Genomic DNA, 14,679 nt, shown 5'->3' with positions numbered 1-14,679 from the left:
AATTGCTCATAGTTCTTCTGCAAGACAGATCAGTTAAATGAAGATATTTCATTAAATTAAAATAATAAATTTGTTCAATGGGTATAGATAATATGAAATTGATGAACCGTAATAATTTGTGTTGAACTCCCTCTGTGATGAAATGATCTTTTGACCTCTCCAACAGGTCTTTCTCGCAATGGGAGTGATGATATCATACGTCAGTCACTACTAGACATACTTACTCCCAGATTCTTTCCATCCCTCTTACCTTTGTTCTTTCCCAGAACTTCTTCTCCTTCCTTTCCTTAGAAATACCATACACATCCAGCTCCCTTAATATTACATAGGCCCTGAGGAGAATTATTTTCCTTATGGCCTCCCGTAATGTAAAAAAATAACCGTTATATTATTAGTTGTTATTTAGTCGACAGAATCGCGTTTACAAGGAAAATTTTCTTTGTTCGTTTTGAAAAAGTTTCCCAGCTTTACACGGGCCGCAGGAATTGATAGAAGTAACGCCGGAGAAAAAGTCTGTTTGAATATAGGTTAGAGGAGTGAGAAAGTTACCAACTGACTTGTTATGTACAACTTACGGTGAAGTTTTTCACAAACTCAAGAAATATTATCTTAACTCGTTTTTTTCCGCAACGCAATACTTATAAAACAAAACAAATTTTCGAAATAAAATAATGGCACTTTTAGATTGGAGAGTGGTGTGGGGAGGGGGGTGGTAAAGACTTTGTATTTTAAAGAAATTGGAAATTTAATTAAAACCAACAAACAAGCTTGTTTTGGTGAAATTTAGGTCAATATTTCAAGGTCATCTCTAGAAAGCCACAATACTGTAAAGTTTATAAGTGTATTGGCTTAAATTAAAAAAAACACTTAATACTTGTTTCTTTAATTTTACCTTTATCGACCAGCTTTTAGATAGAACCTGTTTGTATGTATATTAAAATATAATTTAATTCCATCATGGGAGTTGGCTGGAGGAGGGGTGCAGCTGTCCTTCTCATCTGGAAATTTTGGTATCAAATAAAATATTTAAGGAAACAAAAACATTTATAACTGGGGCCAAAACCACAAAAACTGTTTTAAAAAAAAAAGTGACAAGTTTAGTGCCAGATACAGACGTAACGTCTCAGTGGATTGGGGTCAGATTTTTTTTTAACATTAACTCCACACAGCCCATAAGTTAATAAGTTCCTTCATAAGGCGTAATTCATCTTTCCAATGCTATGAAAATGGTAAACATTGAGGACATAGGACTTGTTAAATAATACATTAAATTTACCCCCGCCTAGTTGCCAAAATGATACACATCGAGGAAACAACCTGGATAAATAGATTTCACATTTTTATGTAAGCGGAAAATGCTGCTTTGGCAATGATGAAGGACTTAGTTCAGCAGTGGTTTGAACTCGCGACGCCTGGGTGGGAATCCGACGCATTTGTCCACTCGGCAACTAGCCGGTTTGAAAATTTTTATTAAGTTTCCGCTAAACAATACTAAAATATTTGATTTCAGGAATTTTCAGTCAAATCTTGTTGGAATGCAGAATCTCCGAAAAATAGAAATCGAAAGCCTTTAATTGTTTGCCCTTCGACCTAGAAACGCTTTTTCCGTATGTTTGTGAATGCAATCTTTCATATTCTAATTCCTTCAACCACAACACATACCCACCCCAATTGGGGATACCATGGAAATATTTCTATGTGCGGATATTTGGTATCACTTTCACTTTAATTAAATACGGCATGTTTTTTTTTGGGAGAGAGAAATTTCATCAATTAGTATATTTCTCTCTCCTTATGTATTATTCCTCCATGGTAATAACTTTGTACATGGTTAAATAATTAAATAAGCGCCGTCTATGAACGCGTAGATTATAACGAATATTTCGTCTAACCGAGTTAAGGCTGCGAGGCCCTTCTCATACATAGCTTAAATTTGGATTTAAGACCAAAATACCGAAACAAACGGAATAATTAGTTTTTTAATCAAAAGGTAAAGCAAATATCTAGTACGGATATGTGCCAGTTTATTTATTGGTTTTATTGATTCACCAGTTTCCTGATTGTACTACGAATTTCTAGACATGTCTATATCCGTAGAATGTATTAGGGCTTGCTTCAGTAAAACCAATTATCTAACAATAGTGTTTGTTTACTTCAAGTGTTACAATTCAGATGTAAGGGTGGCAATTTAATTTTAATAATTTAATTTTATTATTTTTAATAATCTTTTTTTTTAAAATTAGCTCCACACAGGAGGCCCTGAAGAAAATAATCATTGTCATCTTTGGATATGATGGTCGAGGGTCTTTTTAGGAAAATAAGGGGAGAAAGTCCTGGGAAAGAAAAAAAAGTATGAGGGTTGGGTAGTAATCTGGGGGTCAGTGTGTCCAGGAGTGACGAATGTATGTATTCATCCATGCAACTGCGGTGCAAGGAGATGTTCTGAGAGTCCTGCTGGAGGGGTCATAAGGTTTCTCTCATCCGGTCTTTCCCGATCCGGCTGCAACGCAGTTGGTGGTCGGAGGTATTCGTTACAAAGACCCGAACAAACCTCACCCCATGAACCCGGACACCCCTGCTAAGTGACCAAACGTAGCGAATCACTTGGGGTGACCTATTACAGAGGTGTTGGTTACCCAATAAATGATTGCCGGGGCAGCGGTACCCGTACTTGTCTGCCAAATTGTAACATAATTACAATCATTTGAATTAAACCACAATATTATTAATTTAACCTTTCCCTTACTGTGCTAAAAAAAAACCCATGCGTTCCTGTGCTGTGTAGTCAATACACATCTCCAAATAAGCGATTTAATATCGGAAAAATATGAATAGGTATATATAGCTAATCGCCAATGTTTATTATATTTTATATCAAAAGTGATAATAATTGTAATTTAATTGCTGACAACATAAAAAAACCATCGGCAAATGATGATGATGATGATAGTCTAAATCAAAATACAACTGCGGACGTGTGGTTTTCTCATGTTCCCGCATAGCGAACTAAAGCGGGACATCAATAGCGTGTCATTTACTCGCACACTCTTCGCGAAGCAGTGTCACACGGTTGATTGTATTGGTGTATTTGCTCACGATTATTAACAAAAATCTCTGATTTTTAATTGAACTTGAAAATTATGTAAAATATTTTTTTAAATTCATATATGTATAACGGAGGAATACCTAAAATCCGAACCCAGAATTTATTATATTTATAGAGTTATTAAAGTTCTTAGAAGCAATGTGTAGTAAATACACACCACAGATGAGGAAAGGTTAACAACAGAAGAAATAAGCCAAGTGTCAAAACCAGAATTGTTAAGCGCCCTTGAGATAACTAAACGGCGATATAAATAAAAAGTTTGTTGAAATATTATGATAAAAAAGAGCCAGAAAAAAACAAAACCTTATGTAATCCATGCACTCCAAGACCCAGCTGTTTTGGTGGTAAATCATCTCTGCTTACCCCGAGGGGAAGTGATATGATGGTTAGTTAGTTAGTTCATAGGGTAGAAAACAAGAAAATTAAACAATTTTTTCCACAGTAACACTTAGTATTTATTCATAGGTTTGAAATATTGTACACAAGTCGTATTTATTTCTACATATTTACAACAATGTTTTTTCTTAGGCTACCTGTACAAATTAATTTAAAATATGTTTCATAAAAAAGATTTTAACATTATTGTAAAAACTGAAAAATTGTTGATATATTTTTAACCTTAATTTACCTAATACATCCTATTAAGTTCATAGATATATTAAATGTATTTTTATTTACATATATTTATAGAAGGAACAGAGGTTCCAGAACAATGAAATTGATGACTAATATCGGATCGATAGGCGTAACTACGACGATTTTATGCCGATTTCTCGAGCACGGCCGCGCTGTTGTTATCAGACCGATTTTCATAAAGCAATAAAAACCAATAATCGACATACTCTAGCAACCATGATTTGACATACCGATACGCCAAACGTCATACAGTCACGTAAAAGTATTGGAATATTAGCAACATAACATCACATTATTGAAAGATACTAAGAAGGGAGTTAATTAATTAATGAGGTCTTTATTAACAAATTGTAAGGTGAACAGCCCGTACCAATGTAGCGCCATTGGTCCGAACGGATTCAACACGCCGCGTATACGAATTCTTTCAATTCTAAGAGCTTCGGTAGATCAAGTCCGTTCTTTAATAAGCCATTAATTTTGAGTATAGAACGACATTTTTGCTATTTGTTTTTGGGGTAATATGCCGTGTTGCGATAACTCCTTATTTAGCCAACGTTTCGGACAGCATTGCAGTGTTCATCATCAGGGCAGATGTGTTATTTTAGAACGACATTGTTAAAAATGTGTATATTTACAGCTGAACGAAGTTTAATCTGATACTGTAGAGGCAAATATGTCTATCGTCGGTTGGATTATTTTTTATCAATCGTCAACCGTGCTTGCAAATATCGCTAACGACGCTAACGACCATAAACGACAGATTTATTAAATATCATATTGACAGGGCTTTATCGATCGTCCGTGCTAAACCTCCTGATATTGTCAAAAATATAACAAATTAACTGGACGGATTAAAACATCTATTGCATCAAAGAAAACCAGTCAATTAATTACTGCAAGTGTCTATGTACGAAGTCATTTGGAGTGTGCATCAGTTGTCTGGTTTCCATGTTACAACATCCACATAAACAAAATCTAAGCAATTCATAACGAATTCCTAAAATATCTGTGTTTCAAGTCATTTGTAAGATTTAATAATTATGCAGAGGCAGCTTCATACTTTAAAATTGATTCACTGAGTGTACGGAGGCATCATAAGGATGCAATATTCCTGTATAAAGTAACAATAATATTCAATGTCCAGAGTTGCTAAACAAGATTCCATTCAATGTACCTGCGCGTTCAACACGCTCTTGTGTCCTGTTCAGGGTTGATCAATGCAAAACGAACTCGAAGCAGAATTCTTGCCTGAACAGACTATGCAAAAATTACAATAGCGATCCAAGGTTGATATTTTCAGTTGCGAACTTACGCAATATAAGAGGTCCATAAAAGAATATTTCTCTGATGGTTTGTGAATAATGTTTATGTCTCTATTGTTTATATCTCTATTATGATTTGATTTATATCTACAACTTCTCTCCATGGCTATAAATGTATTGTTTTGAAAATTTTTCGTTTTATATAATCTTTTGTTTTGTATATTTTTTTAAATTCATATTCCTTTCTCACAAATTTAATTTACTTATTCCATATTATGCTGTCTCAGTAGAGGTAAAGTCACAAGGAGGAAATCCATAATTGGTTTTATTTTAGTTATACAATACTTATGTACAAATTGATTAATGTTAACTGTCGATATCCCTTAAATTAATAAATAAATAAATAATAATAATTTGTACAGTGCCGTTTTTTGAGTACACAATTATGGACACATGTTTATAAAAATGTCAAATTGTTGATATTGAGGAGCAAAATAGTAAAAAATATTGTTTTACTGAAAAGGAAAATCATAATTAAAATATATATTTTTGTAGAATATGTACGTTTAAAGGCCTTACACACCTCCTTGCAATTGGAGTCAATTTCTGGGCAGTGGTGGGGAGCACTCTACATCGCTTCCTTGATCACTGCGCGAGTAGACAAATGGGTCCTAACTCCGAAATTGAAACCACAATCCAGGTCGGCTAGCGTTGAGTCATCCAGCGCGCTATTGTAACTAGAATCGCCATCTTGATGGCGGGGGTGTAGAGAAGACGCCAATTTAACCCCCACCACCTCTCTTACAGGGAGGTGTGTAAGGCCTTTAAGGTGTAAGTACCTATCTACCCGCGTTATTGTTTTAACATTTCATGTACAAAACTATGACTTATATGCCTAATACAATTTTTTTTAATATGCATACATATTTTTTACGTACTATTTTTGTTTACACATCTGTTTTCTATTCTATTGAAGTAACTATATTAATAGATTATTTATTTGATGTTTTTTGGCATAATTTATAATCATACCAAAAATAACAAATTATTTTTTAATTAAATGAAAATAAAATCTAATAAAGTTGTTATTAAGTTCTGCAAGTATTTTAGTCAAGTTTTATTATTGTGACAGGTGTTTCGGCGTTCAAACGGGCGAAAATTTCCTTCTCTTAACAAATGGATTGCAATCCTTAGATCACAGGCGTATGATGTCACTGTTCTATCGGTATTACAAAGGGAAGATGCATAGTGGGGAAACATACCAAACGCGCGCCCAAAATATGTACACGGTTGACATTTGTCACATTTAAGCTTTTGAACTCATTCCAGTTCAACAGCTCGGCCGTGGAACGATTTTTCCGGCCTCTGTGTTTCCTCCTTCCTACATATGGCTCTCTTTAGGACACACGTTAACTCCTTCCTCTCCTCAAAAAGACCCTCCACAAAGTATCCCAAAAAATGGGGATCCTCAGGGCCTTCTGTGTGAAGTTAATGTGAAAAAGGCCACTGTAAAACTGTGGTTAGGTTACTTCGAGATGACTTATTTATATGATTCTATTTACCCAATTTCAATTTTCATGATGTATAAAAGGTTTTATTACTGGTTAAACCGATTACCTGAGAAACAAATTGTGAGAATAATAATTCTGTTGGGTACTTGAAATCTGTTTTCCCCACGTTTCTTAATTATTTAATTATAAAAATTAAATTGAGTTAAATATAAACACAAATAATTAAAAAATATTATTACTAAGATATTGTAAATAAATATAAATAATGAATTCACTAAATAGAGATAACTAAATACAATCCAAATTTGATATAAATATATTGACATATTCGAACCTTATGTTACTTTGTAGTCTTGCTTACAAAATAAGTATCTAGAAACTTTAAAATCATAAATTCAATATTTCAGAAAATGTGATTTAAATGGCTCGTTATTTATTTCAAAGTGCTTTATCTGTATTATATTTTCTTCTTGAAAAGAGTGTGGGTGAATAATCTACAGTTTTATTCCGAGATTGATGCATTTTTGCACACTTGACCTTCACAACAGAAAGATTATTGTCTATAAAAGCTTTAAAAAAACATCCAATCCCCTTTTCGAACTCTTCAAAGCGAAATTTTGATACTTCTTGACAGAATTTTATACACTTGATTTTGAAAAATCTGCATAAAACCGGGCCACACCGGGAACCTGATCTAGCAACGCTGGGAGAAAATTGAGTATTACTAATTTATTAAAAAATCACTTCAAATTATTGATATTGCGGTTAAAAACGGGATTGCTGACCGTTTCCTGATAAAGTAAGTAAATTTCATAAATCGGAACCCGTGTTCATCCAACTTTGCTTTGTCTTGACTCTGCCTTGATAATATATAATGACGAAATGCGGAAATATTAGGATTTTTATGAACACGTGATCCAACGTCGTAATAATACGTTCGTATTTTACTAAAAGTTTACTAGGAAACCTATCAATTCATTCGGTAAGGGCCTGCAATCCCGTTTTAATTAGTTATATTCAATATTAGTAATTTTTCTCCGTGTCGTTTTGAATAACAATCGAGATGCCTTTTTGATTAGCTATCGTCTGCAGCAGTTTTTTTTCTACCCGTTGCTCTGTTTAAAATCATTTAAAACAATTTTATAAAACCAATTATGCCACCCCATCGACCAAATTGATGTTTTGTCCACCCTGAATGAAGCGCCCACGGTCAATTTTTCTCTCATTTTTAATAGAAATGAAAGTTCGTGGAGTAGCTTATATATAATTGCAATTTTCCAATCCTCAATGTACCCTATGACCACTGAAGAGATAAATATGTAGAAGTGCGTTGGGCGCGTTTCAGTCGGCCTGAAGCGAGCTCAATTTTTTCTTACTTCAGGTTAAATTAGTCAAACATTTTGAAGAATTCTTTCTGCAAGTCGTTTGTAGTTAATTTGGCACAGTTTTATTTCAAAAAGGTGGGTATTAGATACTATAGATATATTCTCTGTTGAGTAGACTTTTGATGTGGTTACGTCCAGTCGATGACTGCGCAACGTTCCGAGTCACTCCCACTAACAAACATATGATTAAGAAGTAAAAAGGGCAAAATGAAGTGTACCCTTTTGATGGCCTCTCTCAGTTTCCTACAACGATATTAATTGTAATATTAAGTGGAATAACTACCTATAAAACCTTTAATTGCAATATGTAATCATTGAATACATTATTAACGACTCTCAAACGAAAGATGTGAAACAGAAAAGATAGAAAACTAAGAATTGAACTTAGGACCTCTTCCTTGCAGGGGAAGAGTTAATTGGACCATATCAACTAACCATGTCATTTTAAACTGTACCAAACAGATTGAGAGCTACCAATATTATTTTCATTTTTAACACATATTTTTGGCTCCTATCTTTCAAGATTCTACCCGATTGCAAGATTCTAACTAAATCAACTAAATGCAATCTAGATAGTGTATTAGATAAATATGTCCATTTTAATTTTAATGTGCGACATCTATTGATTTTCAGTCGTTAAAATTGTATTCAGTGGGTTAAGATATTATTTTTATTTCCGTTAGACATATTGCAGTTGCTTTAAAAAATAATATAATTCGAAGAAACCTACTAATATTTCGCCCTCTCCTGGATGCTCACCGCGAGATTAGCTACATAAGTACCCACTTTGCAGCAAAAGGTCAAAAGAATGTACGAAATGATTTCGGACCGATAATATTTTTGTTTTGCCTTTTTTATATATGTGAAAGTAGTCGCTTGACGCATGTAATAATTTTTTTATTTCAAACGGAAAAAATCTGTGTAGGAGGTTTGAGTTAAGCCGTTAAAAGGGTTAATTCTTTTATGGGAACGCCTAAATACAGGGTTTTCCAATAAGTGGTTTATTTTGAATAGCCCGCTATTTCGGTAGATGTTACTTTTGAAGCTGTCATTTTTTATCATTTGACAAGTAGAAACTACGCCATTAATAAAAATGGAACGATACACGCTTCAACAACGCATTGAAATGATTAAAATTCACTTAAGTGAATCAAATGTGCAAATCATCTTGAGTGATGAGGCCCATTTCCACCTCGGTGGCTTCGTCAAGAAGCAAAATTGTCGCATCTAGGGCTCGAAAAAACCAAGAGTTATTGTTGAAAAGCCTCTCTATTCTCAACGTGTGACTGTTAAGTGCGGTTTATGGTCCGGCGGAGTCATTGGACCTTACTTTTTCGAAAATGAGGCTTGAGCAACAGTTACGGTGAATGGATTGCGCTATCGAGAGATGATTAATTATTTTTTTATGGCCGGAATTGGATGGTAATAATTTGAACAACATTTACTTTCAACAAAACGGCGCTACGTGCCACACAAAAACGAAATCATTGATCTTTTACGATTGAATATCAAAATAACACCTTTTATTGGAAAATCCTGTACAGTATCACAGTCACAATAGTTGATTTCATACACTTTATTTTTCCCCCTTTGACTGATTAATAAATATTAATTTGCTAAAACTAGAACATTCAGAGAGGGATATTCTCTGATGCCCGGAAGTCCAAAAGTCTTAATATTTGGGAGACATATCATTTATCTTTCAAATTGGTGTAGATCACACTTCTACGTATTTTCTGTTCAGTGCCTAGGACGAATCTAGAAAAGATAGGACGTTGAAGCCAGTTCTTATGAAAGAGGATTAAGCTTTGGAACCTTTGCACAAAGAAAAATCTTTTGTATAGGTGCCTTAACATTATAGTTCAAAGATAACTAGCTGGAATATACCAAGCGGTTTAAAGCAGAATGTATATTTAGAGTTATAGCGAATCATCACAAAGTAGTGCATATCATATATTTTAAATACTGCCAGTAGAACGGCCTCAGTGCTCGACTAGTAATCCGAAGTTGCTGGATCAAATCCCGGTGTGCTCGAGTAAATTTAATTTGATGAATTTGTGTTATTATACAATTTAAAATAATATATAGTATATTTGCGGCACGTTCAAGAGTGGAAGATACTCTCAGTATCGCCCTGGCGAAAATCCAAAATTAAGAATTGCAACGTTGCTTGAAATGTCTTAAATCGTATTTGGTGACCAGAACTGAATAGTAAGGTACACCCCCAACATCCTGTTCCCCACCTCTTTCCCTTCCCCAATACTTTCAGCCTCACCATGTGGTGAGGGGGTATGTACCCCCACTGGGGATGACATTGTCTCACTGACGACTCCAGACAGTTGCGAGCATTTGGGCCTCTTGTGCGGTACTCAAATAAATAAATAAAAAAAGAACACATCCTGGCCTTTGAAACAATCGAGTGCCTTTTAACATGCCCAAAAATAAAATCTGCTCTAACGTTCAAAATCTCCTACTTACAAACACCTGTTTGGTTATAGTTTTATTGTATAATGTGGCAAATTCTATTCTTCGTAAAAAAATAAACACTTGTGCCTGATCTTCGCAAAATAAAATAAAACACATTATTTGGCGATGTTTTTTCCTGCACAAATCAAAACCGGCGACTGGCGTTTAGTTGGAATTTAAACCTTTTCGCAATCTACATAAGGGGTGTTATCGTTAGCAGCCTGATTCCAAATGTAACACGATACAGCATCGCCTTTATATTTCAGTCACTTGTACGAACCTCAATATTTAAAAATAATATTTCTTAACCTTCCATGAATTTTGCTTGTACCTTATCAAGGTAGCACTCATAATATTTTATTATTATCACTTATTATGATAAATATTCGAGGAATAGTTCTTCTAAAAATAGGTTATTACATTGTGATGACATAATAATTAAGGTGTTCAAGTTAAAATACTTTGTTAATTAATACCGAGTTGAAGAGGTGACGTTAGGGGATTGGAACATTTTTCCGTCCACAAAAAACTTCAGTTACTAGTTACTGGTGGTCAACCACCTTTCGTACACATTAAGTTAATAGATTATAAAGCCAATTAACTTAGACATTCAGCCCTGCTTTCTTTGCTTAAGCAAAATGAAGATAACGCAGGACACCATAAAAAAGATCAAGGTAGGTAGTTTGATCAGCCGTCAAGCACAATGACCAAGAAGATTATCTTACAAAATACTGACGGAGCGAGAACCGGCGAGCCACCCGGGCCAAGTAGTGCTTTAACTGTCAACTGGCACGTCCTTATAAAAAGCATTGAGTTTTATAAAAAGAGACTGCATTACTTGAAAAATCAGTGTCAAATATTGTTCGCGTGCGGGAAGTAGGAAGTTGGGGTGTGGCGGCTGTCGATGTTACCCGAATCCTTCCAATCGTGAACGATCTCAGCGAACGGAGTTGTCGATGACCGGTGGACGACTTCATTTAGTGTTTTTGAGTTTTTTTAACATAAAAAAGCCAATTTAAACGACCACTGATTATGGTAAAACCTATTAATTGATTAAAGGTTGTTTTCCCTATCTTTTCTAATACGCCTTGCACAATATCTGAGAACTGTTGCGCCCGGCGAGCGCTTTTAACCGACTAAAGCCCGTGGTATCTCACATCGGACAATTAACCGATGTTTGCGGCCCATAATTTGAACGCCAATGTAAGCTCTATCTATTTACCTCAATATATTATTATTATATAAACAAATTTAGAAAGATATAACACCAAGTTTTCTATTTGCCTTTAAAAGTTTACCACAAGCGCTCCCGTATAATTTTAAATGATTCTATGACACAGAAAACTGCTAAACAGTTAACCCGGTCAAGATATGGAAATTTTTTAAATAATTATTTTCGAAATACAAAACGAAAGTAAATTGATAATATCCTTTATAATTTATGTTTGTTTAAATAAATTTATTAATTAGTTTCATGTAAAGTAGTATACAGTTTGCAAGAAAAAAAAACACTAAAACTTTGCCTGCATGTTTCGGTTCAAAATTTTTAAGTTTTTAACTAAGTATATGTATATCAGTTAGACATATTTCTGAAAGAGTATTTCATCTGAAACACTCATCCACATTGAAAAATCTCCTGATAAAAGATACATGACGCCAACGGGACTCGAACCCGTGTCCCTTCGATTTCCGGTCGACAGCTCTGACCACTGAGCTATGGCGGCTTATCTCTTACCCGCGAAATGATTCAATATATACTAGTGTTTCATTCAACAATTACTGCTTGTTACATTTGAAGGGACACGGGTTCGAGTCCCGTTGGCGTCATGTATCTTTTATCAGGAGATTTTTCAATGTGGATGAGTGTTTCAGGCGAATAATTATTGCCTGTAAAATAATTGTTACCCTTTGTGCTATGCATAAAAAATCTTGTCTTAAAAACATTAGTTTACCACAAAAATAATAATTAGTATTTCATCTGCTTTAAAAAATTGTATTTCATTTTGGAATACGTTCAAAAACAGCTAATCTATTTTAAATTATATCTCAAGGGGATGATCAATGATCTCATTTGATGCATGAGATTATTATGTCTATTGTTACGTGGGACCATTAGAGACAAATGTTGAACAATTCTAAATGGCGCTGATTGCCAAATTGGTGAAAATGTCAAATGAATAATATGACAGGGGCACCACCAGTACAGCAAAAGTCGAATAACACAATTCTAATGAATTATTATATTAATTTAACATAAAATCTAATGTTAGTACTATACTTATAACTACGTATCTAATTTAATCCTGCAATATAGTTCAGAGGTTTAGGGCCATCATCTGTTCGCTTGGATGGTCCGGATATCCTGGGTTATCCTCGGGAACAGGAAGATGGTGAACAGGAGCATGATCGATATCTGGAGGTAGTTGGGAGTGTTTCCTCGTCTTGCAGCGCCGTACTGCATGGCGTCGGCATACTCTCCTGCAAGAAAATAATATACTGTTACATGGTCTTTTATACATGTTACACACTTACCTTCTGCACAGAGACGGACACATAATTAGAATACAAGAATAAAAAGAAAAAAGACAATTACAATAATAAGAATACGAATAATAATATATCTATATTGATCGTTATAAATTTAATATTAAATGTAGAACGATCAATATAAATCAATTTTCATGTAGAATGATCCATATAAAGAAAAGAAAAATTGTAAATGGGACGAGAGTATATTTGGAAATTTCCAAATTACTAGTATAAAAAGGGATGAGGTTTAAAAATATTTAGGATACCCACAATCAAATAAATTAGACCATACTAGTATTAAAAATGATAATAGGATTAAATTTCAAACTAGGATCAGAAAATTTTAAAAATGCAATCTATCTGCTAAAAATTTAGTAAAAGCAATAAATACTTGGGCAATACCGCTATTAACGTACTCATTTGGCATAGTTAAATGGTCCAATACAGATTTAGATAACTTAGAACGATTAATTAGAACTAAGCTAACAAAGTTTAATTGCCGTCATCTAATTCAGCTAAAGAACGAATTAATTTACCTAGAAATTTAGGAGGTAGAGTTAAAGTCAAAATAACATCATTTTATTTATTTATTTTATTATAAGAACTTGTTGAACATTTATACATATTTGTGATAATTCATCCCCCATGCTAGGGATATCCATGTGTTATGGCGGGTGATATTTACAGGTTGGATTTATAAAATAAGTTAATTATAAGTTATAAAGTTATGCAATTTAGATTAAAATATAAGTTAATTAGATTATACAATTAAATTAAATAATAAGCGAGTAATAAAACTACACAAATTAAATTAAATTAAAAGTTATTAAATTATACAAATTTAATTGCATTACAAATATTAAAATCATGGTTTCTAAATGTATTTATAGTAATAAAAATAGTATTAAATATTAATAATAATTGATAATTAGTTGATTAAATTATAATATAATTTAATTTATGTACCAATTTTTATATATTGTGGTCTCCAAGTGAACTTATCCATTTTGATATTAATTTTTTAAATTTATGGAGTTGGGTTTCGGTTTTTAAGTTTTCAGGGAGAAGGTTAAATATTTTGGGAGCTAGGTACATGAAATGTCTTCGAGCTGACGTGGTATGTAGCGTAGGTACGTTGTAGTGTCGGTTTGTTATTGTTCTGGTGGTGTAATTGTGGTGTACGAGGGTTTTTATCTTATATTTGTACAAAAAATGCATTAGAGTAAATTTTATGTGGAGTTGCCGTATGTTTAAGATATTGTATTCAGTGAAGAGTCGAGTGGAGGAGTATCTTATCGGTCGCTTGTTTATAGCACGTATTATCGTTTTTTGGGCTTTTTGTAATGAATCAATAAGATAATGTGCACAACCGCCCCAAATTATGATGCCATATGCTAATTGGGATTGGCAGAGAGCATAGTAGACTGTTTTCATTATTGTAGGAGTAAGGATATTTCTCAATGTTCGAAAAACAGAGCTTGCGAATTCGTGGAGTTAGGCTGGCTAAGTGCTGATCCCAATGAAGATGATGATCAATTAGGACCCCTAGGTATTTTATATGGGATACTTTTTCTAAATTTGGGCAAGTACAGGAAGAATAAGGTCTTGGACAAGAGTGAATTGTTATTTTCTGATTGTTAGTGGTTGGGTTGCAACAGATAGACTGAAGGTTAGGAATTTTGTTTTACCAGCGTTGAGGGTCAGGAGATTATCATCTAACCAATTCTTTACAAGGCCTATGTCGTGTTGAGCTATGTCAAATGCTCCTTTCTAGTTTTTATGAC

At 33.9% G+C, this 14,679-nt stretch overlaps 1 protein-coding gene across 1 annotated transcript in view; it reads right to left on the bottom strand.

The window, feature by feature from the left end:
• Nucleotides 1-12,698: 12,698 nt before the first annotated feature.
• The window catches only part of LOC149411756 (zwei Ig domain protein zig-8-like), a 63,004-nt gene continuing 61,023 nt past the window's right edge, over nucleotides 12,699-14,679 (bottom strand). The window contains exon 7 of the mRNA XM_089646729.1: nucleotides 12,699-12,844. Coding sequence (XP_089502855.1) covers nucleotides 12,699-12,844 — 146 coding nt within the window. The remainder of the gene's footprint in view (nucleotides 12,845-14,679) is intronic.

The sequence above is a fragment of the Hesperophylax consimilis genome, chromosome 25 (assembly GCF_061612785.1).
Source record: "Hesperophylax consimilis isolate HC1 chromosome 25, BYU_Hcon_1.0, whole genome shotgun sequence".
NCBI classification, from domain to species: Eukaryota; Metazoa; Arthropoda; class Insecta; order Trichoptera; family Limnephilidae; genus Hesperophylax; species Hesperophylax consimilis.
Note: the sequence above shows the minus strand (reverse complement) of the source record. Positions and strands in the feature narration are given on the sequence as shown.